The 27,761-nt window shown below is 45.1% G+C and overlaps 1 protein-coding gene across 5 annotated transcripts; it reads left to right on the plus strand.

The window, feature by feature from the left end:
• Window positions 1-39: 39 nt before the first annotated feature.
• Window positions 40-27,761, plus strand: EWSR1 (EWS RNA binding protein 1). 5 transcript variants are annotated; one of them, XM_081113489.1, is made up of 18 exons: window positions 309-376; window positions 5,214-5,250; window positions 5,384-5,435; window positions 6,665-6,788; window positions 7,199-7,216; window positions 11,119-11,305; window positions 13,951-14,118; window positions 15,719-15,930; window positions 16,848-17,028; window positions 19,788-19,825; window positions 20,335-20,367; window positions 21,182-21,300; window positions 24,733-24,862; window positions 25,423-25,545; window positions 26,087-26,249; window positions 26,616-26,713; window positions 26,984-27,236; window positions 27,367-27,761. In XM_081113489.1, the coding sequence occupies exons 1-18, from the start codon at window positions 364-366 to the stop codon at window positions 27,404-27,406; spliced, it is 1,989 nt and encodes a 662-aa protein (XP_080969615.1). In that variant the 5' UTR covers window positions 309-363; the 3' UTR covers window positions 27,407-27,761. The 5 variants fall into 5 exon arrangements, with proteins under 5 accessions (XP_080969618.1, XP_080969617.1, XP_080969619.1 ...); XM_081113490.1 differs by having other exon boundaries at window positions 19,791-19,825; XM_081113492.1 differs by lacking the exon at window positions 7,199-7,216 and having other exon boundaries at window positions 40-376; window positions 19,791-19,825.

Consider the following 27,761-nt stretch of genomic DNA (forward strand, 5'->3'; position numbering starts at 1 on the left):
CCGCCTCCCTCCGCGGAGGGCTCTTCCGAGACGGTCCCTAGAGCCCGCGGACGTGACCACTGGGCACGACCCGGCCTCGCGCGTGGAACCGCTCCGCCCCGACACGCAGAGCCGCCCGGCCGCCGCCGGTCCCTCCGGGCGGTTTCTCCCCGCGCCTCACAGCCGCCGCCCTTCCCAGAGGCTCCGGGCGGGAGCGCGGGCGGGGGGCCGAGGACGCGATGGTTCCTCCCGCCGCCGCCGCCCCCCGCGGCCGGGCCCGATGGTAGCGCCCGGGGTTGCGGGCTGCGCGCCTGCGCAGTGCGGCGCCTAGGGGGCCAGGGCGAGGGAGACGGACGTTGAGAGAACGAGGAGGAAGGAGAGAAAATGGCGTCCACGGGTGAGTGCGGGGGAAACGCGGCCGCGCCGGCGACGGCCGGGGCGCCCAGGTCGGGGGCTGCCCGTCTCGGGGGGATGGTCGGGGCGGCCGAGTGGGGGTTTCGAGGAGGGGGTGAGGCCCCCGCCACGGTCCGACGAGCTGAAGGAGAGCCCGCTTCGCCCTCCCCTCCCCCACCGGGCAGGCCGGTTCTGGAATCTTCCAGCGACCCCGCCGCCGCGCGCGGGGGGCTCGCGGCGGCGGGGGCGCGCGGGGCCTCCGGTGGCCTCCATTGTGTGGCGGTCGGGGCCCCACGCTCCGGGCCGCCCGCCACGTGGGCGGGGCCTGCGGCCTCTGGGGCCCCGCGTGGCGGCGGGGTCGGCCCGGCCTGGAGCCCGGCGCCCCCAGGCTGGCGGGGGACTGGCCCGGCGGCGGCTCGACCGGCCGCGAGCGTGCAGTCCCCTCGCGCTCACCACCACCCGCTTCCAGGGACCCGGGGGCGAGTCTGCCTCCCCCGAAGCCCGAGGGGGAAGCGAAGACACAAGAAAGGCCGGCGGGGTCGGGAGCCGAGGGCCCCGTCATCCTTACGGCCCGACCGGGCTTCACCGGGCGGCGCTCCCGCCTTCAAAGCCCCCTCCATGCCCCCCCCCCACAAATAAAAAACAAATTCCGGTGTTCCCACGGGCTCCTTCCTGCCCCGGAAAGCAATCGAGGAGCTTCCCGGGGCCATTTTCCAGCCGACGCCGAGGGCGAGCCGTGGTCTGACGAGACCCGCCCGGCCCGCGGGCTCCGCGGGGGGAAGGTCCGCCTCCTGGACCCGCGGAGACAAAAGGCCCGGCCGGCGCGCGAGGGAGGCGCGGGGAGCCGCCGCCGCCCGCGCGTGTTGGCCCGAGGGAAGCCGGCGGGAGGGTTGGTGGTGTCGGAACGGGGGAGGGCGGGCGGCTCGGGGGCAGGGGCTCGCCTGTGGGTCCGGAGCGGCCCCCGGGGCCGGGCGTGTTTGAGGGGCGCGGCCGGTTCCTGCTCTCAACCCGCCGTGGCGGGCAGCGGCCCCGGGGGTGTCCTCAGGCCGCCTCGCTCCCGGCTTGGCTTGCAAGGCCGCGCGCGGGAGAAGGAAGTGGAGACAGACAGACAGACAGGCGGGAGACGCTCCGAGCTGTGATCTAAGAGGCCTGAACCCCGCGACCTGAGGACGGGGCTCAGGGCTGGAGCAGGTAGATGGCGGCTGTGGGGCGCCCCCGGGGGAGATGGGGTGGCTGGGTCGGCCCGTCGTGGCGTCTCCTGCTCCCCGCCGTGTCCTAGTTGCATTCCCGTTGCGGGGGGTGGGGGCTCAGGCGCGGGGCCGGTGGGGAGTCCGCGGGGTAGCTGGGGTGACCTTCGGCTCCCCGCCCTTCCAAGTGGGGAGTGAGCGCGCCCTGCGCGGAGCTTCGGGGCCCTGCCGACCTCGGGGCAGAGCGTTTTGGCGCCGCCACGCCGCCCGCCCGTCCCGGTGCTCCGTGGCTGCAGACGGGTAGTGATCGCGGGCCAGTGTCTCCAAGCCGCCGCCGCGGGGAATGTCACGTTAGGTGTTTGGGGGTTTTTTGTCCTCATTCGTATGATATCCTAGAAGAGGACCTAAAGTACAGGATGTGCCCATTTTATCAGAAGAACAGTGCAGACTCCCCATTAACTGCCCGTCAGACCAAGAAATGAGAACATGGCCCCCACTCGACAGCCCCGCTTGGGTCACAGCCCTCCTCAGCCGCCCTTTCAGGGAAATCTAACGTAACTGGTGGCCAGGTCCTCCGAGCCGTGCTTGTGGGCTGCAGGTGGAGAAGTTTTCGTAAAACAGTTTGCTGCCTCCCTTAGGCTACCGACGCGGGGCTGGAGCGTTTGGACTCGCGCTGAGCTGGGAACATGGGTTGCTCCGTGCCAGCTTTGCCAGTTTTATGTTTTACATAACCGCTCTTGTAGGAAAGGCCTCTTGCAGACATTGGACTGAGATGTCAAAGATTTGGTATCGTTTCTCAAGTAGGAACCTCAACAGAGTGTAGGCTGAAATATTGGATTTTTGTATGCTGCCCGGTGTGTTTACTTTGTGAGAACCACCGGGAAGTGATTTGCATTTGCTTTTTATTTGCCGCATTGAGAGCTCAGCTTGTGGTGCTATTGAAAATGCCTTAAGGCAGCGGTTCTCAACCTTGGCTGCACATGGGAATCACCTGGGAATCTTTTGAAAATCCTGATTTCTGGGCCTCATCCTCAGGAAATTGTTTCTTTGTTACCGATGTTGTGGCCTCACTAAAGATTCCCAGGTGACTCATGTGCAGCCAAGGTTGAGAACCGCTGCCTTAGGTTTCTCCTTCAACTGCCTCCAGGTTGGTTTCTCTCAACGAAACAGTTCATAGCCTTTGGGCAGTTGGTTTGATTATGCTGATGATTGGGGTTCTGAGTTGAGGGCGTAGGGAGGAAGGAAAGTAGGCAAAGTGTAGCAGTAGAAGGAGGAGCTGACTGAAAAGAGATGGACTCACCAAAGTGCCCTCGGCCGGGTGGACTTTGAATGGAGTTGGGGTAGAAACCCCTCCTTGAGCTGCAATGGCAACAACTGTTTGCTTTCATATGAGGACTATATTCTGAATGTAATAGAAAGGACCTTTTGTTTAGCTCTAATGGCAGTACTGTCTTGTAACATAGAATAAGATACGTATTTCTTGTGGAGAGCAAAGAATTGGGCAGAATTTTTAAAAATAACTAGTACTTTAGCCCTAGCTGGCTTGGCTCAGTGGCTAGAGCCTTCGGACTGAAGGGTCCCAGGTTCCGTTCCAGTTAAGGGCACATGCCCAGTGTGGGGGCTTGATCCCCAGTGTGGGGCATGCAAGAGGCAGCCGATCAATGATTCTCATCACTGATGTTCCCCCCCCCCTCTTTCCCTCTCCCTTCCTCTCTCAAATCAATAAAAGGATATTTAAATTTTTAAAAAGATAATTACTTTAGCCCTGGATGGTGTGGTATACAATGGTTAGATCATCGGCCTGCGCACTGAAGGGTCTCGAGTTCACTTCTGGTCAAGGGCACACACCTGGGTTGCAGTTTCATTCCCTGGCCCCAATTGTGCAGGAGGCAACAATCTCACATGGAGTGCATGCTCGCTCTCTCTCTCCTCAGGTGAAGATTTAAAATAACTACAGTACTTTAAAAAACATGTTTAATTCAGTAGTGCTGTGAAAACTTCTTAATCATTTCATTTTGTTTTCACTATTTGTAGATCTTACTGAACCAGAATGTTTAGTCCCTTTTTATATACTTCATATGCAGAGGAAAATTAGAGAGAGGGACAGAAAAATTGTGGCTTTTTTTTTTTAAATATATTTTATTGATTTTTTACAGAGAGGAAGAGAGAGAGATAGAGAGTCAGAAACATCGATGAGAGAGAAACATCGACCAGCCGCCTCCTGCACATCCCCCACCGGGGATGTGCCCGCAACCCAGGTACATGCCCTTGACCGGAATCGAACCTGGGACCTTTCAGTCCGCAGGCCGACGCTCTATCCACTGAGCCAAACCGGTTTTGGCAGTGGCTTTTTTTTTAATTGAAATAATTTTTAGTTTTAAAAAGATGACTTTACCTAAAACCAAATTCTTCCCCAAAAGATTAAATGCTTTCTCTGCAAATAATCAAGATACTACCTTAACTTTGGTGAGGTTTATAATGTTCTAGCTTTTGAGTTATTGTACAGTTGTAGCTCATACAGTCAACAGCAAACCCTTTAAAACACTGAATTGGGATGACTGTTCTGTTTTCCACCAGTCCTGCTAGAGAATGCAGTTACAGCTAGTCTCGGTGAGGGAGCAATGGAAAGACTTTTTGAGATGTATCTACTAATGTAATCAACCTGGTATTGGGCATTGTAATGGCGCTTGCCTCCTTTTTGTATGAAGATAAAACTTCTGGTCCTGTTGGTTTGTCTTGTTCTCTGCTAGTCTTAGGATGATGATCATCTATTTGAAATGACAGCCCGTGGTCAAGGGGGGGTTGTGGTCATGGGAACTGCCAAGTATCTCTGCCAAATCAGCTGATCTTGACCTCATTCGCTGGCACTGTGTTCAAACTTTGAGTTAAACTGGCTTAGACTTATTTTGGGGATTGGTATTTAAGAAATAAGAGATATTCACCCCACTGGTATGGCTCAGTGGTTGAACCTCAGCTTGTGAACCAACAGGTTACGGGTTTGAGTTCCCATCAGGGCACATGTCCTGGTTGTAGGCTCGATCCTCAGTAGGGGCTGTGCAGGAGGCAGCAATCAATGTTTCTATCTCTATCCCTCTCCCTTTCTCTCTCTCTCAAAAAAAAATCAATAACATTTAAAAAGAAATAAGAGGTAATCATTCAGACCTCTGCTGGCCCATAGCTTCTCTCTAAACCAGTGGTCGGCAAACTGCGGCTCTTTGGCCCCTTGAGTGTGGCCCTTCCACAAAATACCACGTGCGGGCGCACACGTACAGTGCGATTGAAACTTCGTGGCCCATGCGCAAAAGTCGGTACAGTGGGGCCTTGACTTACGAGTGTCCCGACTAACGAGTTTTTTGAGATACCAGCTGTCTCTCAGCTGATTTTTTGCATTGAGTTGACAGAGTAATTTGAGTTAACAGGCTCCTTAACGAGCTCGGTCTCGGAAGGAATTAAACTCTTAAGTCAAGGCCCCACTGTATTTTGTGGAAGAGCCACACTCGGGCCAAAGAGCCTCATGTGGCTCGCGAGCCGAACCGCAGTTTGCCGGCCACTGTCTGTTAAAAGAGTTCATTCATCTTCCTGCCACCTGAATTCCCCCTTTTTCCCCTTCTTGCCTTTGCTGACTTCACACTATTTTCTCCTTGTTTCCTCCAGATTACAGTACCTACAGCCAAGCTGCAGCCCAGCAGGGGTAAGTCAGTCTTTTACAACAGTATTTTGTGTGTAATTGATTAATGGAACAGAGCCTGCTTATAGTTGTGGGGGATTTAGTAATGGAATCTGAATGTTCTGTATTCAGTTTTTGCATTTAATTTCTCTTACAGCTACAGTGCTTATACCGCCCAGCCCACTCAAGGATATGCACAGACCACTCAGGTAATCTTTAAGATAAATGTATATGTAGCTGCATCCCTAAATAAAATGTTTCTATCAACCATTCAAACAATAGCCAGCACAATTCTTTTTTCAAAAGTTAGGTAATACAAAAGTGTAATGTGCTTGTAATAAAAATAACCAGGCATTTTAAACTTTCACAGTGGGAATGCCATTATATATGGATCCATCCCCAAACTGGGAGTTGCCAGCTCTCCATACCTTTCTAGTATCATTTTCAAGTTAGGTACCCTGCTCCATGCTTGGTCCTTCTATATATTCACCTTCTACAGAAGAAGGTGATATGACATCTGGCAAATGAAAAAATGCAGGGCATAGATATTAAGGCATTTACCAGTGGTCAGACAGTAAATGGAGGGTCAGCTTGTATCACTACCTGTTAGAGGTTAAGGGTTCTTCAGTAAATGAGTCTGTGTTTAAAACCGTAGGCCAGCAGATTCTAGAAATTAGCTTCCAAGTGTTCTCAAGATCACCTCAAATTCTGAAATGGTCTGGCTTAAAAATGGGTACTAATAACGCCATAGAAACATTCTAGAACAGGCAGAATGATGTGATGTCTCTGGCAGATACTACGTAACTGGTCATTCGGATCTAGGATACGATCATGCTAATATCTGAAAGAACACCTCATTTCTTGCCAATTTTCTGTATTACTGATGTCCAAGTTCAAAAGACAGTGCTGTTGATGTGCTAACCTTAAGGAGACATGCAGTGTTCTAGTTCATTTTCTTGGAGGTGAAATCTTCTTCCTACTGAAAATCTGGTTTTCAAAATTATCTGTAGATTTGATTTTCATTTTCCTTTCTCTTTGTTCGTTTTGTCTTCCTAATATTTGTTTCCAGTTGCTAAAACTGGTACACTTAGTGCTGGTAAATTATAGTACACCTGTTCCCTTATTGCGCATCCCTTGAGAGTGTCTTATTAATCTGTACAGTTAACTGTGATTTTGCCTAATTATCTCAGGAACTTTTTTGTCGTTAAATTTACAAAAATATGAGTGTATCAGATCAGGGAAAATTCATGTGATCAGGGAAAAGTAATGTGATCACTTGTCTTTTTTTTTTTTAATCTTATTTGAAAACAATATTTTCAACTTCTAAATTTAAAAACTTAGAAGTAAATCGGGTGTGGGGTGTTTTTATGTTTTTTTTCTCCCTAAAAATACAAGGTTTTATATATCTGAAGTTTTTCCATCCATTTCCTTTGAGCAGGCATATGGGCAGCAAAGTTATGGAACCTATGGACAGCCCACTGATGTCAGCTATACCCAGGCTCAGACCACTGCTACCTATGGGCAGACAGCCTATGCGACTTCTTATGGACAGCCTCCCACAGGTAAAGCCTGCCTTGGACGTACTTCTGGGTCACAGCAACTAGGTGTTTGCTAAGAAGCTTGTTACTTGTGCTCTTTGGTGTATATTCTGGTCCGTATCTTGGCATCTGGCATTCTTAGGAGGAGTTATTTTTTTTCTCCTTTTCCCTTATATTCTCCTTGAGGGATCACTAATAGAATGTGGGTGGAATAAATTCCAAGGGAAAAAGGAACTTTTCCTTTAGCTATTTTATACAGTATATTGAATAATCTCACAGCAAAATGGCAAATATATAAAAGATTGTGCTAATGCTAATTTTGGGTAAGAATGAGCCTTCTTAAACTGAGCTGCTAAAAATATCAAACTGGTTTTCACATCTGTTTACTTCATCTGATAGTGTACCCTCTACTTTCTGTTTTGTGCTTTCCACAGTAGAAGGGACCAGTACAGGTTTGACTGTCCTGCTCATTCTTGCATGGGAAATGCTTTCCATCTTGTTTAACCCTGTAATGTTAACCCCATAGGTGTTTTCATTAGTTTAACCCTCAAACTTTCTAACATCATACACAGCAAGGTGCTAATGGAAAACTGCTTCAGGTGCCATTTGCAGATCCATGCCTTTTTCTTTATGTGATTTTGGGGAAAGTTCTGCTTTTTTATTTTACATTTTTCTGTGTCAAGCCTTAATAATAATAGTTCACCTTCCCAAAGGTACTTCAGATGACTATTCCCCAGCTGACTTCCCCCCATGTTCCCTGAAGGACAGGTGCATGATTAGATTTCTTTAGAGGTGAAGGCTGCCACCCTGCATGTCAATTATGTTTGTCTGTTTGTTGGTTTCCAGTCCAGACACATTTTATTTTCTATTTAAGTGATGATGAGTTATTTTAATTCATATGTCTTAAAATATATATATATATATATACACATACATATATATATACACACACATATATATGTACGTGTGTGTGTGTATGTGTATGTGTGTGTATATATATGGCATTCCACAAGCTAAAAAGTATTCTAAGAATTAGAATAGAATAAACTATCCTAATACTGGGGTTGAGAGTGGAGTATATGAAAATTATACAGTACTTTTATGTTCAGTATTGTGTAATTGTTTTAGGATTCCCTACCTTCTCCCCACCTACTCCCATCTTTATTATTGCTACTATTATTATTAAAGAATATTTAATACAAAAATCTTACAGATGTAAAAACTTTTCCCAATCATCTGCAGTTCTCTAAGTTAAATATAGTCTATCAGAGTCTTTAGTGGGGAGAAACCTATTTGTAATTTATCTTATTGAGTGACAGTGTCCTGGATTTGATGGGAAGTACTCCCTAATCTAATACATATCTTGAATAGGTTGGGGAATGTTTAAACTTTCTGTTGGATTTTTAGCAGAGAATTTTGAAATTGTGACATGAACTTCATGTATTCTAACATTTTTTATTGAGTTATAATTGACATACAACAGTTTGGAGTGTACAGCATAATGATTTTATACTTTTATATATTGTGTTGTGAAATGATCACAGTAAGTCTAGTTCATCCATCAGCGCTTGGTTATTTTTTTCTTGTGATGAGAACTTTTAAGGCATATGCTTTTAGCAACTTTTTAATACATATGCATTGTTCTACTCCATTTTACATAAGGGACTTAAGCATCCTCAAATCACAGGGATCTGAAACCAATGCCCCACAGATACTGAGGGACAACTATATACAGTACAGCTGTATTTCATCATGACTTGTTTATTTTAATATAAGGAGCCCCATCCGTGTGGCTCAGTTGTTGAGTATAGACCTTTGAACCAGGAGGTCAGGGTTCAATTCCTGTCAGGGCACATGCCCAGGTTGCAGGCTCAATCCCCAGTGTGGGGTGTGTAGGAGGCAGCCTATCAGTGATTCTCATCATTGGTGTTTCTGTCTCTCTCTTCCTCTCCTTTCCTCTCTGAAATCAATAAAAATATATTTTTAACAAATAGATATAAGGAATATTTATATAGACTTTATAGTTTATGGAGGACTGTCATATCTCCCCTAATCCTCCCATGAACCTCTGGCATGAAGGAACAAAATTTAAACCTGATGAGCAAACTGAAACTGAACCAAACTAAGTAGGTCCTTGATAGGTAGTGAGTGGGTTCAGGCACACTTAACCACGTTCCTCCTTAACCTCATACTGCCTTACGTGTAAAAGTCATTGGATAATTGTTGTAAGGAACATATAAAAGGACATCTTTCTCATCTAGAATTTTTAAAATTATTTCATGAAAAGGAATCCTATTTATAAATCTCAATTCATTAATTGGAATAGAAATTTTAAACTTTAATTTTTACTGGTAAAGCTAAACAAAAATTAGATTTGTGTGATCTTTTTTGTTTTGTTTGTTTAATATATTTTTATTGATTTCAGAGAGGAAGGGAGAGAAAGAAACATCAATGATGAGAGAGAATCATTGATTGGCTGCCTCCTGCACACCCCCTACTGGGGATCAAGCCTGGAACCCGGGCACGTGCCCTTGATGGGGATCAAATCTGGGACCCTTCAGTCTGCCGGCTGCCACTCTGTCTCTGTCCACTGAGCCACACCAGCCAGGGCTGTGTTATCTTTTTAATACCTTTTTCCTTAAAGTCGTCAGTGCATGTGTTGTCTTTTTTGCTGTTGGGTGTTTTTTTAATTATCATTTTGCTTTATTAATTTTTGCTCATTTTGCTTGGCTGCTTGTGTTGGTACTACAGATTAATTAAAAGATTATTAATTAACTCAGTGCCTTACTATAATCTTAGTACTACAAAGCTCTGTTGCTGCATAGTTTTATGACATGAATTATTTCCCTAATCAGTTTTGTTTTTGTTTTTAATCTTGTAAATCTTCTAGATGGCCTGTCGTGTAGGGGGGAAATCTGTGTAGGATTAATAGTGTAGGTGGAATTAGATTCCAGTTAAATTTAATTAAATGAGTGCTCTGTGTGATTGACATTAGGACTCCGCACAAAACTGTTAATAAACATTTAGATGAACAACATTCCAACTCAAAAAAACTTACACTGTTTGAGGCTTCCTGTTTTAAGAACAAAATTACTATCTTTGTGTATAATTAATTTCAGAATTTACCAAAAAAAAAAAAAATGTTTGGGATGTAGAATATAGTTATTGCACCCTGTGAAGTTTAAGGTCCTAAATCTTAACTAAAATCACCAGTCTTCATTCATGACTTGTTAACACTGAAACTTTTTTTAATGAGATTTGGATTTTGCTTTGGGTATAAATGCTGATGGCTAGAAGTAACTTTTAAAAATATATTTTATTGATTTCAGAGAGGATGGGAGAGGGAGAGAAACATCAATGATGAGAAAGAACCATTGATTGGCTGCCTCCTGCATGCCCCCAACGGGGGATCAAGCCTGCAACCTGGGCATGTGCCCTTGACCGGAAACGAACCCAGGACCCTTCCTTCCGCAGGCTGACGCTCTATCCATTGAGTCAAACCAGCTAGAGCTGGATGTAACTTTTTATTGTATGGCTCACTTGTGCTTACTGACCAGGAGGATGAATAGGAGGGAGGTGAGCCCAGCACCAGGAAAGGTGGTAACACCTCTCCCAGGAAAGGGAGCTGCAGATTTGGGGGCTGGGACGGGCGGTGTCAGACTTCCAGCCCAAGTTCCAGGTGAAAGGGCACGTGGATCCTGCCTGGTCCAGCAAAGACAGGAGCTAGAGAACTGTGAGGGCAGGTCTTTGTGACACTTGGCTAGGAAATATTGAGGGGCTCTAGGGTCTACCCCCAATATAGATGAGGAAAAGACCTTTGTGCCAGTGGTAGGTAAACAAGACAGGAACAGACCCGTGTGCTATTTCGATCTTAACGTGGTGATAAGCATTTTTTTAGTTACTTGTTACCGGAAACAAAATTAGCAGTTCTTAGAAGTGTTCACTCGTTAACATCTTCCACTAAACATTAAGCACATTCTCTAGAATTTCCAGTGTCCTTAAATTAAACATGAACTGCTCATGATGGAGTGCTTGGGACTGAAAACAAGTAATTTCAAATTGTGGGTTTTAATGTTAAAACTAGTACCTGGATCCTTATTCGTAGCTATTTTAAGATGCTATGTCATTGCCTTTTATTTCCCTGCTTGAGAGGTTTGGGGGGGTACTTAAATTCAGAGAATTTAGGTTTTAAATATTGGTTTGTCGCTGCTACTCTTACTGTAGGAGAAATATTTAATGGAGTTAAATACGGGTGGCTGAAAGTAGGTGGTTTACAAATGGTTCTGATAATGAGTGGTTAGGTAGGTAGATCTCTGAGGAGCCAGAAATCTGACGCTACTCTTGTTTGTTCCAGGTTATACTACTCCAGCTGCCCCCCAGGCCTACAGTCAGCCTGTCCAGGGGTATGGCACTGGTGCTTATGACACCACCACTGCTACGGTCACCACCACCCAGGCCTCCTATGCCGCTCAGTCTGCGTATGGCACGCAGCCTGCTTACCCGGCCTATGGGCAACAGCCGGCAACCACTGCACCTGCAAGGTAAGAGCACATTCTCCTAACTCTACAGTGCATTGGCCGCAGGTATTCAGGAGAGAGAGCAACTACACACACTTGTGATTTAGTTTCTTTTTAATAGTTGCTCTCGCATACACTTAGGTGTGGGGTTTTGGTTTGTGTCAATTGTCACCCGAGGATATTCTTTTTCCCATTGATTTTACGAGAGTGGAAAAGGGACAGGGCGGGGGACACACACACACATCGATTGTGTGCCTCCTGCATGCACCCCAACTGGGCTGGGAATTGAGCCTGCAATCAAAGCACATGCCTTAGATCAGAATCAAACCCGTGACCTTTCAGTCCAAGAACTGGAGCTCTAACCACTGAGAAAAACTGGCTAGGGCTATTTGTTTTTATTTGCTGATGTTTAGAGGGGGAGAGAGAAAAACATGGATTCGTTCTTCCACTAGTTTATACATTTCATTAGTTGCTTTTTGTATGTGCCCCTGACGGGGGATCAAACCTGCAACACTGGCATATCGGGACGATGCTCTAACCATCTGAGCTATTACCTGGTCAGGGCACTCAGATGTTGGCTGTATTCTTAGTCATTAAAGTAATGCACTAGAACACACTACACATTATTCTCCATTTAGAGAAATGGTACACCATCCAGGGGCCAAAATAAGGATGGTCAGTGTAGTTTCAGAAGGGAGACCTTTTGGGGTAGGAGGAAGCTATTCTATTAACTTTTCTAAAACCAGGAGAAAATTGTGTAGTTTACCTCAAAACAGAACAACTAATGGTATTTTTACCTTTGGTTTTATTGGCCCTGGAAATGAGTAACAGCTTTCTCTTTGGGTAAAACGTGTAGATAGGTTGGGGGGAGGGGGGTCATCATATGGTTTAAGAAACAATCATGTGACTCAATTGTCAGTAAAGGATATGTCCATACCTGGAAGTCAACTTAAGGAGTTGACGTGATCTTCTCTGTATTATGTAGTGGCTTGGTAATCCAAATATAACAGGCGAGTATAAATTCTTAACTGGGTACCCTGCTGTGGGGTGAATATTGGGGCAGAGTTCATACTCCATGACTGGTTAGCAGGTAAACATTATTAGTTATTACTTAACAGAAGATATTATTTGCTTTAGGCAGTGCACTTAGGTGGTTTCTGCATACAGTCTTGACAGAACATTGGATTCTGATTTGAAAGAAGTTTTTTTAGGGAATAAACGAGATCAACTTGTTAGCCTAGTCATTTTGTCTGCTGTAGAGTAAGAAATTAGCTCTGGCAAACACTCACGAAATTCCTTCTAAAATGCACAGTGAGTAATCAGAGTTACTTGGTAGTTTAAATCTGCTAGACTTCCTGTGCAGTAAGAGCTAAGTAAACTAGGTGGTTCGTATAGGGCCTTGTTTCAATTGACCTAGGCATATCGGTGTCATCAAATGTTTAAGTCCCACTTGATGCTCCGTTGCAACAGGATATCTAAGCCATAGCTGGAGGGTTTTGTATATTAAATGGTTTTTTTCTAAATCATCCTTTTTGGTTCCTTTTTTCTTAATTTTCAACATACCATTTTGAAACAGCTGTCTGTCTTATGATCAGTGACAGCTATTGCCCTTTCCACTGGAAAAAAGGGGGTTTATGACCTATTTCAGCTCTTTGGAGAAAGAAAGCAGTACTTCCCCAACCTCTCTGGTCTGCCTACTGATTCTTGGAGTTTTGCTTAAAATAGATGGAGCTTACTTTGCTACAGCTCTATTGCAGAATGTTAGAGCAAAGAGGTAATAGAAACCACTGTGGTTTTTTCCTTAGGATTGGGATTAGTTTTCCTCACTTAACAAGGATATTTCCCACGTCGTCTGAGCAGGAGGGGCTGGGGGGTATGTACCTACCATGGTATTTCCGTTATAGAAATTTTGAGGCAAGCTATGGCAGTCTGAGTTAAATGTTTTTTCAAGTCTGTTCTTAATGAATGAGAAACATAAATCCACAAGTAGTACAGATCTATAAATGCCATGGACTTACATAAATGTTACTGTAACCTAAAACTTGAATTGTTAAAGTTTTCTTGTTTGCTTTCAACCGTCCTTTTTGAGAAATAGCATTTTCTTTCCTAACAAATTACCTCCCCTCTCATATCACTTAAATTGACAACACAAAATATTGTAACTACCTTTTTATAGCTGTTAACATGGAACAGAAGCACTATGGCCCTAACTGGTTTGGCTCAGTGGATAGAGTGTCAGCCTGCAGACCAAAGGGTCCAGGGTTCGATTTTGGTCAAGGATCCATATCTCGGTTGCAAGCTTCTCCCCAGCCCAGGCCCTGGTCAGGGCACATGTAGCAGACAACCAATTGATGTGTTTCTCGCTGTTTCTCTCTGTCTTTCCCTCTCTCTTCCACTCTCTCTAAAATCAAGGGGGGGAGGATATCCTCGGGCGAGGATAAAAAACAGAAGCATGGAGATGTCCCTTCTGTGGATGTGATTCATTCATCCCTCCCTCGGGGTTCCCCAGCAAATTCAATCGGACCGACACTGGGTTTGGTGCAGTTCACTTTAAAATTGGATTTTCCAAACTCAGTCCTAATGTTGCACATTGCTCGTAGATTTGCAGAGTTCTTACCCAAGAGTTTTATGGTTGAGGGTGAAAACTCTCACTTTATTTCTTCTTTTAGACCACAGGACGGTAACAAACCCGCTGAGACCAGTCAACCTCAATCCAGCACGGGGGGTTACAACCAGCCCAGCCTGGGCTATGGACAGAGTAACTACAGTTATCCCCAGGTACCTGGGAGCTACCCCATGCAGCCAGTCACGGCACCGCCATCCTATCCTCCCACCAGGTCAGTCTCTGCTTCTGCTTCCTTGGGTGATCTGTGTGATCTGATTCCCAGTGATAAGCCTGACCACATATTGTTAACTTTAAAACCTCAGTCCTGGGTTCCCATAGCAGTGCCTGGCAGCCAGTAACTCTCCTAAGTACAAACAATATTCTTACCACTCCAGGTTCTTTTCAATTTGCTCTCAGTTAATTCAGATGGCTGAGAAACAGAAAGATTTGAAAGCAAGCAAAACGCAGGGCATTATATTTTTTAAAAAGAAACTTCACCTTGCCCTAACCGGTTTGGCTCAGAGGATAGGGCGCAGGCCTGCAGACTGAAGGGTCCCAGGTTCGATTCCGGTCAAGGGCATGTACCTTGGTTGCGGGCACATCCCCAGTGGGGAGTGTGCAGGAGGCAGCTGATCAATGTTTCTAACTCTCTATCCCTCTCCCTTCCTCTCTGTAAAAAATCAATAAAACACATTTTTTAAAAAAAAGAAAATTCACCTTAAGCATTTTGTATTTAACAATGCAGAGGTCCATTCATGCACTGGTCTTTTAATGGTTGAGCTGAGGCCTTTTATTTTTTATTACAGTTTATTTGTTCTGCATTCTTTGTCTTAAGTTAACCACACCAGCATCTGCAACATCCAGGTTTAGTTTCTTTAAAGTGTAGGAAGAACTGCAAGTTGTTTCACTCACATTTAAATTGAAGCAAGTTTTCAGACTTGCCTGAATTATGCACTAAAGTGTTGACTTAGTTTTGCTAGAAGAAATAACCACCCTTTTGCACTCATTTCATGGGTTTACACGTTAAGAGCAGCAGGCAGAAACAGGCTTAGGAGCCAGTACAGCTGACTGGTAAGTGTCTCTGTGCAGCTCGGCGTAGCAGTGGGCAGGCCTTCCAGCAGTTCTCCCACCGAGCCCACCTGCACCTGCTGAGCTGGGAGCATCAGTCTGGGGAGTGGAATAGCTGCACTCGGTGACGAGAGCTGTGTCCATGCAGCTGTGGGGAGAGACGGTGATAGAAGCTTAGCTTAATTGTGCTTTAAAATTTGTTTTTTATTATAATGGTTCATATGGAGTTTAATACCAGTTCCTTAAAGCTTTATTTCTGTTTAAGAATGTATCTTTGGTTCGATTCCCTGCCATGTCAAAAAGTTGAATATCAGTGTAACATTCATCTTTCATACAGTGCCTTGATTCTGAAGTTACTTTATCCGTCTTTTCTTTATTAATGCCCAGATTTCATAGATGATTGACCGGTCTGAAAGTTTGAAACTATATATAGCAATTTGAAATATGTTTTTTTTTAAATACATTATTATTGATAGTATTACAGATATCCCACCCCCCACCTGGTCTTCACCATCCTATTGCCCTTTGGTTTATTTCTTCTTGTTCCCCCAACCCCACATCGAGTGAAATGTGTTTTTATTGATTTTAGGGGGGAAGGGAGAGGGATAGAGTGGTAGAAACAAATTCAAAAGGTTGATATGTAGAAGTAACTGCATTTTTTAAGGGTTTCTATATCACATGCTATGAATGTCTCTTGTATTTAGGGGGCTTGAAGGAATAAGCCTGTCCTTCCTAAAATGGTGTTTTTTCTTTCTTTCTTTCAGCTATTCCTCTACACAGCCGACTAGTTATGATCAGAGCAGTTACTCTCAGCAGAACACCTATGGGCAGCCGAGCAGCTATGGACAGCAGAGTAGCTATGGTCAACAAAGCAGCTATGGGCAGCAGCCGCCCACTAGTTACCCCCCCCAAACTGGATCCTACAGCCAGGCTCCAAGTCAATATAGCCAACAGAGCAGCAGCTACGGGCAGCAGAGTGAGTTGCTAAGAGAGAAAACCAAATAAGAGTGATTATGTTTGGAGTTTCTGAACGTGGGGAAATGGTCTTTATCATTGTTTGCTTTTTGACTCCAGGATGCATCTTTAGGGCATAGCATCCTGGCTCATAGCTTGGATGTCCCAATAAAGACTTCAGTGCTTTTCTTCACTTTAATTGGTACTAGTAGACCTTGCAAAAAAAAAAAGAAGAGATTCGTAACTGGCTAGAGTACATGATTGGCACTGGCACCCTGGTCTCTCGGGGGAAGTTTATGCAGTGAGTGAAGTCAGCATTCCTATGGCCTGCCCATCCCAACTCAGTGCCAATGAGCAGGTAGTTAACTGAAGACTGCAGTGTGGACAGTCAAACGCTATCTGTGTTTTTTATTTTGTTCACATCCATAGGGGGAAAAAAAAGTTCCTCACAGGATAGTTTTTTATACGTAGAGAAGTAATCAAAAACTCAAACCACCTTCCCAATTTAATCTACCCAGATTGCTGTGTATGTGGGGGTTTTTGTTTTTTTAATTAGGTTCCATTCATGGGCATGTATTGTTATGACTATGAAATAAGTAGTGCTGCTTGATGGAGCCCAACCCTTAGCCATGTGCTAAAACCCTAAGAAACTGGCTCTATTTTTGGAGATACCTTATAATCCAGAACCCTGCAAACTTTTGGCTAGAGGGCTTTTTGTTTGGGAATGGTTTATTCTAGGCCAACTATAGAAGGTTTGCTTCAGCTTTGACGAACCAGCACTTCTTGTTGAACTTAAAAGAGCCTATGACTAGAAGTGTGTTATCGAGGGTGGTGCCTTGCTTAGTGCTCGGCACTTGAGAATTCTGTGATTCCAGGAGAGGACAACAGGCAGTGGTGTAAATGCTGGTCCATGGCTTACAGATGTGACTCTTTCCTCAGGTTCATTCCGACAGGACCACCCCAGTAGCATGGGTGTTTATGGGCAGGAGTCTGGAGGATTTTCCGGACCAGGAGAGAACCGGAGCATGAGTGGCCCTGATAACCGGGGCAGGGGAAGAGGGGGATTTGATCGTGGAGGCATGAGCAGAGGTGGGCGGGGAGGAGGACGCGGTGGAATGGGGTAAGAGCAAACCTTTTCTCCTTTTACCTAATTTTGTTTCATCCATAGGATTTTCAATGGAAAGAAGGGACTGAAAGACATACGAAATTTATTTCTACATTTCCATGGACAATCTGTTGAGCCCAAGCCATCTTCTAAAACATGGAAATGTCATCTTTATGGCATACATTAAGTGGCAGTCTGCTTTCCCTGCCAGTCTACTGGGTTGGGTTGGGGAGAACAAAGAATGGTTTCGACATGAGAGCTTTCAGTTCCCTTCATGGTTTCCAGAGGTCAAAGCCTCTGTGGGTAATAAATAGACCTGGGATGGAACACACACACCCTTCTAACAATCTAGGTTTTTAACTAATTGTCTCTGAATGGTTGTCTTGAAATACCTGGTGTATATACTGCTAAAAAGGAATGCAGCTGTTTCCCACAATGTTTGTCCCCAACTTCTGTTTGTACTCCGAACTGTTGGACATAATGCTGAAGATCTTGGTCCCCATAACCCCTTGAACTACAGCCTGAGGTGCACCTGGTACACAGAAAAATCCAGTAGCTTTTTGCAGAGTAATGTATATAGTTAATTCTAGTGTTCCTCCTTATTGGAGATTTTAAGAAGTCTAAATCGGTTTGACCATTTTGATTGATGGCACAATCTGGTTTAGAAAACTTTGTTTAGATCAATAACGTAACCCTGCTACCTGTGCCTGCCCTCCCCCTCCCTTCTCCCATCTCCTCTTTTCCTTTCTGGTATCTGTACTTTGATGAAGGTGAGGTATAAGGTTGGTGGTTAACATAATCCAGAAGGCTTAGTTCTGTGTGTGTTCTGTCCCGATATAAACTAGTATAAAAGTTATGCAGAATGCTCTATTAAGTATAAATTGGATTTGACGCCACTGTTGGTTCAAGGGAAAATTGAATAGGATTTCTTTTATAGAAGTGGGCTTCAAAATTAAATAGATTTAAAATTTTTATCTTTAATTTTTGTATTAGCAAATCTGTTAACTATTGGAAGGTACTGATATTCTGCATAACTTAAAAGTCTTTGGTGAAATCTTTATTGGAAAAAACAATCATTTTTACAATATGCAAAATTTTATGAATAATTTGGTATAAAGTAAAATCGATCCTCTGATTTGGAGAATGTCATTCCATTATAAAGGTTTCACTTCTTTATGGATGTTTTAAAATAGACATAGACACTTGAAATGACTATCATCACGTCTCCAATCACCTAAAAGTCTTAGTATATTTCAATTGCAAAACCAATTTCAAATTTACTCATTTTAATACTTCAGAAGTAATAAATTCTAATTTTGCTAGACATTGCTGGGAGAGGGGCCCACTCTTCCTGGATGAGAAGTCTCTCCTGGAGCCGTAGGAAAAAGTCATGGCTTTCCCCATAGGTCTTTCAACAGACTGGGCAGCAGTCCGTTGGACCCTTTGGGGACAGGACAGGGGCACCCCCCCTCTTTTTTATTGTGGTGTGGTGATGGTTTTCAGTGTCTTCTGCAGGTAAGGCACTCAATGTTGTTAACGTGCCCTTTTTCATTGCCTCAGTATTTTGATATTTTCATTGGCTGTTAAACGTGGAAACTTTTTAACATGCTTTGTCGCATTTATATGCTACAGGTTACAAAGTGAGAGCCTTGTATACACTTCAATACTTAAAAAGTACCCGTACTCAGTACTCAGCCGGCAGCATAATGAAAAGTGGGACTAGACACGGTGTCCATATGGAGAGGAAAAATATACATAGAATATTTTTAACAAAATGTTTTCATTGTATAAATGGAATCCTTCTGTAACTTTGGTAACTGCATACTTGTTGTTTGGTAATGAACCAGAGGAGGTATAATAATACTCTAGAATTGTGTAACATTAAAGTGTAAACTTCTGTGTTTAAAGAGAGAGAACAGTTTATGGTGTGTACTTTTAAAAGAAAAAAAGGAGACAAAGCTGCATGCAACAGCTTGAGATTGTATGTTCAGGTATTAAAGGTGCAATACTGGTTAGAGACCACTCCGGGCCTCCCACTGCGGAGCTGCCTTTATTTAATTTAATTTAAAGAAGGAAAAAGGCCCAATTCATAGTTTCTTCCCCTTTAAAGTATGTAAGGCGGTCACTGTATCCTGCCATTGTTGTTATTCTCAACTGATATGTCTGTAAAGTTGCACCCCCAGTCCATTTAGCCTTGGAATTGGTTGTAAATTTTCTTTTCACAGTGATTGTAAGTTCATTAGTGCCCTGAAATGTATGGCTTTATGCTGAAGACGGCTGGATGAGTCCTCTGGTGTGTGTTGTAGTCAGTCAGTGTAGCTGTCTCCTTCTTTATTCTGTGACTGGTTAGGGAGCCCAGGGTCTCACTTGGTTCTGCCCTGGGAGAGGTTGAGGGTGCACCTTTATGAACATGGAAAGGTTCATTACAAGTCGTCCCAACTTGCTACTCCTCTCTACACCAAGCTCTCTCTGTTTTTCAGCTGATGGGGTGGGTGTTTGGGATCTATTTTCCCCCCTCATTTGCCAAGTATTGCACTATTAATACCCGCCCCCGAAATGAAAGGAACCAGCCACACTGGTGTGTACAATCAGACAAGGTTGTATATAAAGGAGATTTGAGCAAGCTGCCCTGAAGAAAGGCATAGTGACAAGATGAGAGAGATGCATTGTTTGGAGATGTTTAGCCAGTGCCCTTCCCCACGAGCCCCCCCAAGGCTCAGAGCGGTACTGGCTTTTAAAGGGAAAGGCCTTCATTTCTTCGTTTATCCCCCCAGCAGCGCTGGAGAGCGAGGTGGCTTCAATAAGCCTGGTGGTAAGTTTTTGAGTATTACCATGGATAGTGTTTAAAAAAAAGTCAGTTTTTAGAAAACTATAATTTTTATTAGTTTCATAAGCGGTTTAAAAATGATCTATACGAAAGAGACTAATGGGTACTGCCGGCATTGTCTTAGGGGTAATGAGGTTAACCTATGGCTACAAAACAAAGGGTAACTTGATACTGATCAACTGCTTCTGTAATATGGGGGAGAATACATTTTTTAAATTTGGTTTATTTGGAGGAAAAATTTTGACTTAAATTTAACACTAATTTGGCACATAAGCATTGAGAGTGTATTTGGTTAATGGTTTAAAAGAAAAAACCCTAGAAACCTTTCACAAATGTTAAAGGGGCACTGCTCCATTTTAGCGGTGCGGGTCATTTTGAATTTAATGAAGCCCCATCAAATGGTGGTATAGTAGATAGTTATGTGTGTTTGTAAGGTTTTGTAGCTTGCAAGGCATGCACTAATAATATTTTATATGATCTTTCCTGGTTGGCAGGACCCATGGATGAAGGACCGGATCTTGATCTAGGTAATTTTGAATTTTTATCTTTTACACTTTCATGCTATGCTTTATACACGGATAGCACACAAGTGAGTATGTGGTAGAGTTTAGCAGCCTCATCGTGAATGTGATATTCTTGGTGTCAAGGGCAGTTTGGGGCTTCCTTTTATGAAAAGCATCTACTCACCCTAGCCCAGCCGTGGGCAAACTACGGCCCGCGGGCCGGATCTGGCCCGTTTGAAATGAATAAAACTATTGGGAAAAAAAGACCATACCCTTTTATGTAATGATGTTTACTTTGAATTTATATTAGTTCACACAAACACTCCATCCATGCTTTTGTTCCGGCCCTCCGGTCCAGTTTAAGAACCCATTGTGGCCCTCGAGTTAAAAAGTTTGCCCAACCCTGCCCTAGCCCGTTTGGCTCATTTGGTAGAGCGTCGGGCCGCAGACTGCAGGGTCCTGGGTTCAGTTCCAGTTAAGGGCACCTACTTTGGTTGCCAGCTTGATCCCCAGCCCTGGTCGGGATGTGTGTGTGATGCAACCATTCAGTGTGTGTCTCACACATTGACGTTTCTCTCTGACTCTCCCCCTCTCTCTAAAATCAATGGAAAAATACCCTCGGGTGAGGATTAACTCCCCCCCCCGCCCCCCCAAAAAAAGTATCTACTCATAATAGCCTTAAACAAAATAAACCAGAAGTTTCATGGCTTTCTTATTAGTCTGGTTAGTAGTTCTCCTAGTTTTGTGATGAATACTAGCAGTCAACAGGGACCAGTTGGTTAATAAGCCTCTATACATACATGACAGTAACTCCCTTCTGTCTTCTTTATTCTGGAAGGCCCACCTGTTGATCCAGATGAAGACTCTGACAATAGTGCCATTTATGTGCAAGGTTTAAATGACAATGTGACTCTAGATGACCTGGCAGACTTTTTCAAGCAGTGTGGAGTTGTTAAGGTAAGTTAGAGCATAACCATGCAATCTGGCAGGTGTTCCAACCACAGCGCATTTTAATGAGATTCAGTTGCTGTTAAGAGTAGTTTCTGAAGTTGACTGATTTTTCTTTCTGGATGTATGTGGCTTGTTCCTTAACATACCAAAAAATCAATTTTTTGAGTATTTTTTTTAAAAAAAAATAGTTTTAACTTTGGGAGGGAGAGAAACACTGGTTTGAGAACGCAGCATCGATTGGCTGCCTCCTGCATTCCCCATACTGGTGATCGAACCGGCAAACCCTTGGTGTACGGGACATCCAACCAACTGAGCCACACCGGCCAGGACAAAAACCTTATTTTAAAAAGTGCTAAACATGGTTTTATTTTATTTATTTTTTTTAAATATATTTTATTGATTTTTCACAGAGAGGAAGGGAGAGAGAGAGCTAGAAACATCGATGAGAGAGGAACATCAATTAGCTGCCTCCTGCACATCTCCCACTGGGGGATGTGCCCGCAACCCAGGTACATGCCCTTGACCGGAATCGAACCTGGGACCTTTCAGTCCGCAAGCCGACGCTCTATCCACTGAGCCAAACCGGTTCTGGCTAAACATGGTTTTAAGCATACTTGATAACTTGGCCATAAGGCAGTACTATTGTGGGAATATACGAGGGTCAACCAGAAAAAAGCCATTGGAGTTTACATATAGCAGGGAACATAGTCAAAAAGGAATATAGTATGTTAAATGATAGAGGAAAATTATTTCCTCTAAATTATAGAGGAAAACAATACAGCAAGGAGGGCAGGCATAAAAGGAAAGGAACGGAGGCATCCATACAGCTCGGAGCGGAGAAGGTATTTCAGAGTAATGGGGGGATAGCAAGTCGGGTCCTGGGGCAGGAGCTTCCCTGGCAAACGCGAGGGAGTTGGTGTGACCACAAAGTTTTGACCTGAGTTACTGGACTGGTGGTGGGGTTGGATGGGAAAGACTAAGAAATGGATTTTGAGACAGGAAGGTAGGGTCCCTAGAACAGAGGCTCAAGGGTTGGGAATCTGGTATTTCATTTATTAAGTACATTCTCTTAAAAACAGTTGGGTTGATTCTGGGCTTTTACCCTATAGTGAGCGCTCTGTACACAGCTCCTAGTGCCGGTGCGCTGGCTTCTCTAGTGTGTGCACGGTCATTCCTGTTATTCACGGTGGTTCTAAAAGTCACTACAAACACTTGAGTTAATGAAGGCATATCTCAGGTTATAACCCTAAAAACAATTCATCCAGTAGTTCTGTGTTTTACAAAGAGAAAAGGAAGTTCCATCGTGGTGACTGCCTGAATTGGTATTCAGACTTTCCCAGCTCGCCTCGGCATTGAATCTCCCTGCGCTGCCTGCCCCTCCCCTGCAGTGTCCATCCTTGGGTCATCTGTAGAGAGAATGGGAGTGAGAGGGCAGCGTGTTGTCTTGTGTGACCTCAGCTGAGTGAGCATGTGCATCAGGCAACTTAAAAATTTTGCCGCTCCGCCCTGACCGGTTTGGCTCAGTGGATAGAGCGTCGGCCTACAGACCAAATGGTCCCAGGTTCGATTCCAGTCAAGGGCATGTACCTTGGTTGCGGGTACATCCCCAGTGGGGGGTGTTCAGGAGGCAGCTGATAAATGTTTCTCTCTCATCGATGTTTCTAGCTCTCTATCCCTCTCCCTCTCTGTAAAAAATCAAATATTTAAAAAAAAAAAAATTTGCCACTCTGCATGTGTACACATAACCACAAAAGTGCCACTAGTATTGATTTTGGAGTTTGTAAATTTTTATTTCTGAGAGTAGGCAAATTTGTATATATTTAATCCATAAAGGATGAGGATCAGCTGTACCCAGGCATAAAATTGCTTAAGGTATGTACATGTTTAACTTCACAAGTTAATGGTATGGCCGACCACTTAGACTCCCGACAGTATTACTGATTCACATTCTCACCACTACTGGGAATCTTCTTTCAACTTGCTGATTTTTCGATTTGCTTTTTCCCTGTACGCCATCTTCTGGGAAATGTGTTTGTGTCTTATTTTTCATTGGGTTGTCGATTTATATTATAGTTATTTATATTGCCTGAATGCTGAATAGAAAGTTCCACCCCCATCTGGATCTATTTCTTGGTTGTCTTGTGTACTTTTTGTTAATTTGTGTGATCCTGTGTTAATAGCAGATAATTACTATGTCGTTGTGCTAAATCTTAGCTAGTAAGACAAATTACTCTGCTTTGCTCTTTTTCTTCAGGAATGTTTTGCTATACTCCTTGCCTCTTTTGTATATATATTTTGGAATCCATTTATGAAGCTCCTTAAAACACCAAATTGGGTGTTTACTGAATCTATAAGACAGCTTGAGAAGGATATTTTTATAATACTGAATCATCTTTTTTTCTCATGAACATTGTATGTCTCCATTTATGTCTTATAATGGAGATTATAAAAGTATGTATCCCATCATTCAAACCACTTTCAGTCTTTATGTAAATGCCCCTTATTAAAGCATAGGTGTCAGTTACAACCTGTATATAAGCATTGTACCTTTTATATGTATTTTTTTATAATTGATTTTAGAGAGGAGAGAGAGAGAGAGAGAAACATCAGTGATGAGTGAGAATCATTGATCGGCTGCCTCCTGCATGCCCCACACTGGGGATCAAGCCCGCATCCCTGGACATGTGCCCTGACCAGAAATGGAACCGTGACCTGTTTCATACATCAACACTCAACCACTGGGCCCTGCCAGCCAGGCGCACCTTTTTTTTTTTTAAGCCCTATAGTCAGACTTTCAAGCATCTCTAGGTATAAAAACAAATGTATAGATTGGACTTGGGTCATGTTCACATTTAATACAAAACACACACATGAAGCTATATTCTTGAACGATGTGGCTCCTGAACTTAAGCCAACTGCATCTGGTGTTCAGCTGAGAAACTAGTGACCTGTCCTGGCTCTGGAGGAAAAACCAGCTGTGTTGTACTTAAGAACACACAGCCCTATCTACTGTACTTAATGATTTGAAGGCTGTTTTTTAACTCTGCAAGTCCTTTCTTAGGTGGTCCAGCATGGATTCCATCGCTGGGTGCCTATAGTGTGGGCACAGACAGAGTGGAGTGGGTGCAAGGACACCAGGAGAAGGCAGCTAGGGAAGGAGTGGGACCCACACTTTTCACAGACACACTTTGAGCCTGTTTTGGTTCTTAGGATAAAACACATCTGGGGGAGGGAGGGAATAATTTTATATATTTGTTGTAGCAATTTAAGAAATAAGTCACCCATAATTCCGCCATTCAGATAAATTAACATCTTACTGAACATGAGTTTGTGAAAGATTGTTGCCTTCGACAGGGACTTGTCTGAATTTCATGTGTACTTTTTCCTCAAAAAACAAGTATATTATGATCACCGTCCCGTGTGCTGTTTGTTACCTAGATGAACAAGAGAACGGGCCAGCCCATGATCCACATCTACTTGGACAAGGAAACAGGGAAGCCCAAAGGCGATGCCACAGTGTCCTATGAAGACCCGCCGACAGCCAAGGCGGCAGTGGACTGGTTTGATGGTAGGACATTTGGCGTCAACCAGGGTGTGCTCGCTGCATCTAACTGCCTGGGGCTTGTAGCAGTGCTGCCTGTGTCAGCTCTTGGGGAAAGAGGGCTTTGCTAATAGATGGAATTCTGACTGTTGGGACATCATTCCGACGTGGTTCTCTAAACACAGACATCAGGAGGTACAGAAAACCCACAGACATGTTAGCACTGTACTTTTTAATTTATCTGTGGCCTTGACATTGAGGCTGAGATTTTACTTCAGGCAAAATCAGCCCGAATGTGTCAGAGGACAGGTCCTGGCCCTCCTCTCTCGGCACTTCCTGTTCGTCCTGTCCCTACTTCCCACCCTGCGCTGGACAAGGGTGCCACCCCCACCCCCAGCTTACTTTTCCTCAAGGTTTTAAGTATGTCTAACGGCTTTTTTCTGGTCCTTCCAATAAGGCTCTTAGATTGTGGTGCAGCAGGGTGAGGGGGGTAGGTGAAAAGGGGTGGTCTCCCTTGCTTAGTCCTTCAAGAAGGAAGGAAGAGTTGAAGGTTGGGAGTAATTGCTGTTCTGTTGTCTCGTTTCTAGGGAAAGATTTTCAAGGAAGCAAGCTGAAAGTGTCCCTTGCTCGGAAGAAGCCGCCAATGAACAGCATGCGGGGGGGCATGCCGCCCCGAGAGGGCAGGGGGATGCCGCCGCCACTCCGAGGAGGTAGGCACCGACCCCTGCTTGGACCTAGTCCGCGGCTGCGTTGAAAGTTTTTAAGACACTTATCTTGGAGAAATTTGGTTTCTAGAGTAGACAAGCTAGTTAGAAATATAAAGGGGACGAAATGTTAGACTGCTGAGTGCAGGCAGTGCCGTGGCCGGTGTGGCTCCCCTCAGCACGGTCCTGTGTGCTTCCGAGGTCTCGGGTTCGATCCCGGTTGGGGCAACTGGTTGATGTATCCCACATCAGTGCTTCTCTTTTAAAAAAAAGTTTATGGGAGTAAAAGGAAGCCAAGAACATAACCTTGGTTAGTCAGCGAGGCTGGAACCCCCGGGAACACTCTGCCTGGGTGTCAACCCTGGGGCTGTCGCATTTATGCTGCTTTGGTCTCTCCGTCTGTATGAAAACACCTGCCCTCCTCCAACTGCCTGTGCTGTTCAGGACCTTGGGCTTGTGGGAAAGGGGCCAGATGGGGCCGTGACGACGGTGGCCATTTCCCTGAAGCAAACCCGGTGCTGTAAAGGGTGGTGGTTCTTTATTTCAGGTCCGGGAGGCCCAGGAGGCCCCGGGGGACCCATGGGTCGCATGGGAGGCCGAGGAGGAGACAGAGGAGGCTTTCCCCCGAGAGGGCCCCGGGGCTCCCGAGGAAACCCATCCGGAGGAGGAAACGTCCAGCACCGAGCCGGAGACTGGCAGTGCCCCAATCCGTACGTACTTCTCTTGGCAAATGGATAGCCTGCTAGTGACATCACTCCACATCCTGCCCTGTTCCCATTCTGAAGAGAAATAGGGTGATGGCTGACTGCTATTGGGGGGCGCGGGGGGCTAATCAGTCACTTACCAGCTGCTTCAGAACCTCCTAAAGGTCACAGCTCTGCTGGACTCGAGTCACAGGTATGAGGTCGTACAGACGTATTGCTGCCTGAGGCTCTAGTTCTGAAGCCATTTTGTGTGGAGTTTGACCCAGGACCTATTGGTGGTGGTGGAGAGTGTGCCCGCTGACAGGTTGTCTTTGCTTGTTCAACTTCCTTAGCTCAAATAACTGATGCTTCCTATTGTACAATTTTACGCAGGGGGTGTGGAAACCAGAATTTCGCCTGGAGAACAGAATGCAACCAGTGTAAGGCCCCGAAGCCTGAAGGCTTCCTCCCGCCACCCTTTCCACCCCCGGGTAGGTACAGGTTTGGGGAGCATCCCTCAGCTTCTTGGTACTAACCCTCTTACTATCTTGGTGGGCTTGGTCACCCACAGCTGTCCACTGCTCAGAACCAGGTCAGTGGTTGCAGTAAGTGCATCTGGGCCCTTAAGTGCCGTCATCACTGCTAAATGGTGGCCAACCCAGATGTCCCGACCAAGTGAGGGCTCTGCTCCAGGAGAAGCGCAGAGCTTTTGCGTCCACCCGTTCTGTCTGGCCACTGATCTGTCCTTTCTCTTACCTCAGGCGGCGACCGTGGCAGAGGTGGCCCTGGTGGCATGCGGGGAGGAAGAGGTGGCCTCATGGACCGCGGTGGTCCTGGTGGCATGTTCAGAGGTGGCCGTGGTGGAGACAGAGGTGGCTTCCGTGGCGGCCGGGGCATGGACCGCGGTGGCTTCGGTGGAGGAAGACGAGGTGGCCCTGGGGGTCCTCCTGGACCTTTGATGGAGCAGATGGGAGGAAGAAGAGGCGGGCGCGGAGGGCCTGGAAAGATGGATAAGTATGTGATGGGGGGCCGGCTCTGTCAGCGGGCGGGAAGCTCCCCAGGACTCGGGTCTGTGGAAGGGCTTCCTTTCCTCCCCGTTTTAACCCGCGCCTCCTCCTTCCCCCCTTTTCTTCCCCCCTCGCAGAGGTGAACACCGTCAGGAACGCAGAGACCGGCCCTACTAGATGCAGAGACCCCGCAAGCTGCGTTGACTACCAGATTTATTTTTTAAACCAGAAAATGTTTTAAATTTATAATTCCATATTTATAATGTTGGCCACAACATTATGATTATTCCTTGTCTGTACTTTAGTATTTTTCACCATTTGTGAAGAAACATTAAAACAAGTTCAATGGTAGCGTGCCGAGTTTTTTTTTTCTCTCCTTTTAAAGATGGTTGTTTAACTAAGACTAATGGGAACCCCTTGTGAGCATGCCCAGTATCATTGTGGGGAACCAAGAGGGCCTCTAACTAACTGTAACAATGTTCATGGTTGTGATTTTTTTTTTTTTAAATAAAATTCCAAATGTTTATAGTCA

This window comes from Myotis nattereri, assembly GCF_964212035.1.
Source record: "Myotis nattereri genome assembly, chromosome: 19".
Classification (NCBI taxonomy): Eukaryota; Metazoa; Chordata; class Mammalia; order Chiroptera; family Vespertilionidae; genus Myotis; species Myotis nattereri.

What these genes read in the sequence shown, in the direction of transcription:
- EWSR1 (XM_081113489.1), top strand. An exon ending in GCCACCCTTTCCACCCCCGG is followed by an intron (nt 26,714 to 26,983) that starts GTAGGTACAGGT and finishes CTCTTACCTCAG; the next exon opens with GCGGCGACCGTGGCAGAGGT. An exon ending in GGGCCTGGAAAGATGGATAA is followed by an intron (nt 27,237 to 27,366) that starts GTATGTGATGGG and finishes CCCCCCTCGCAG; the next exon opens with AGGTGAACACCGTCAGGAAC.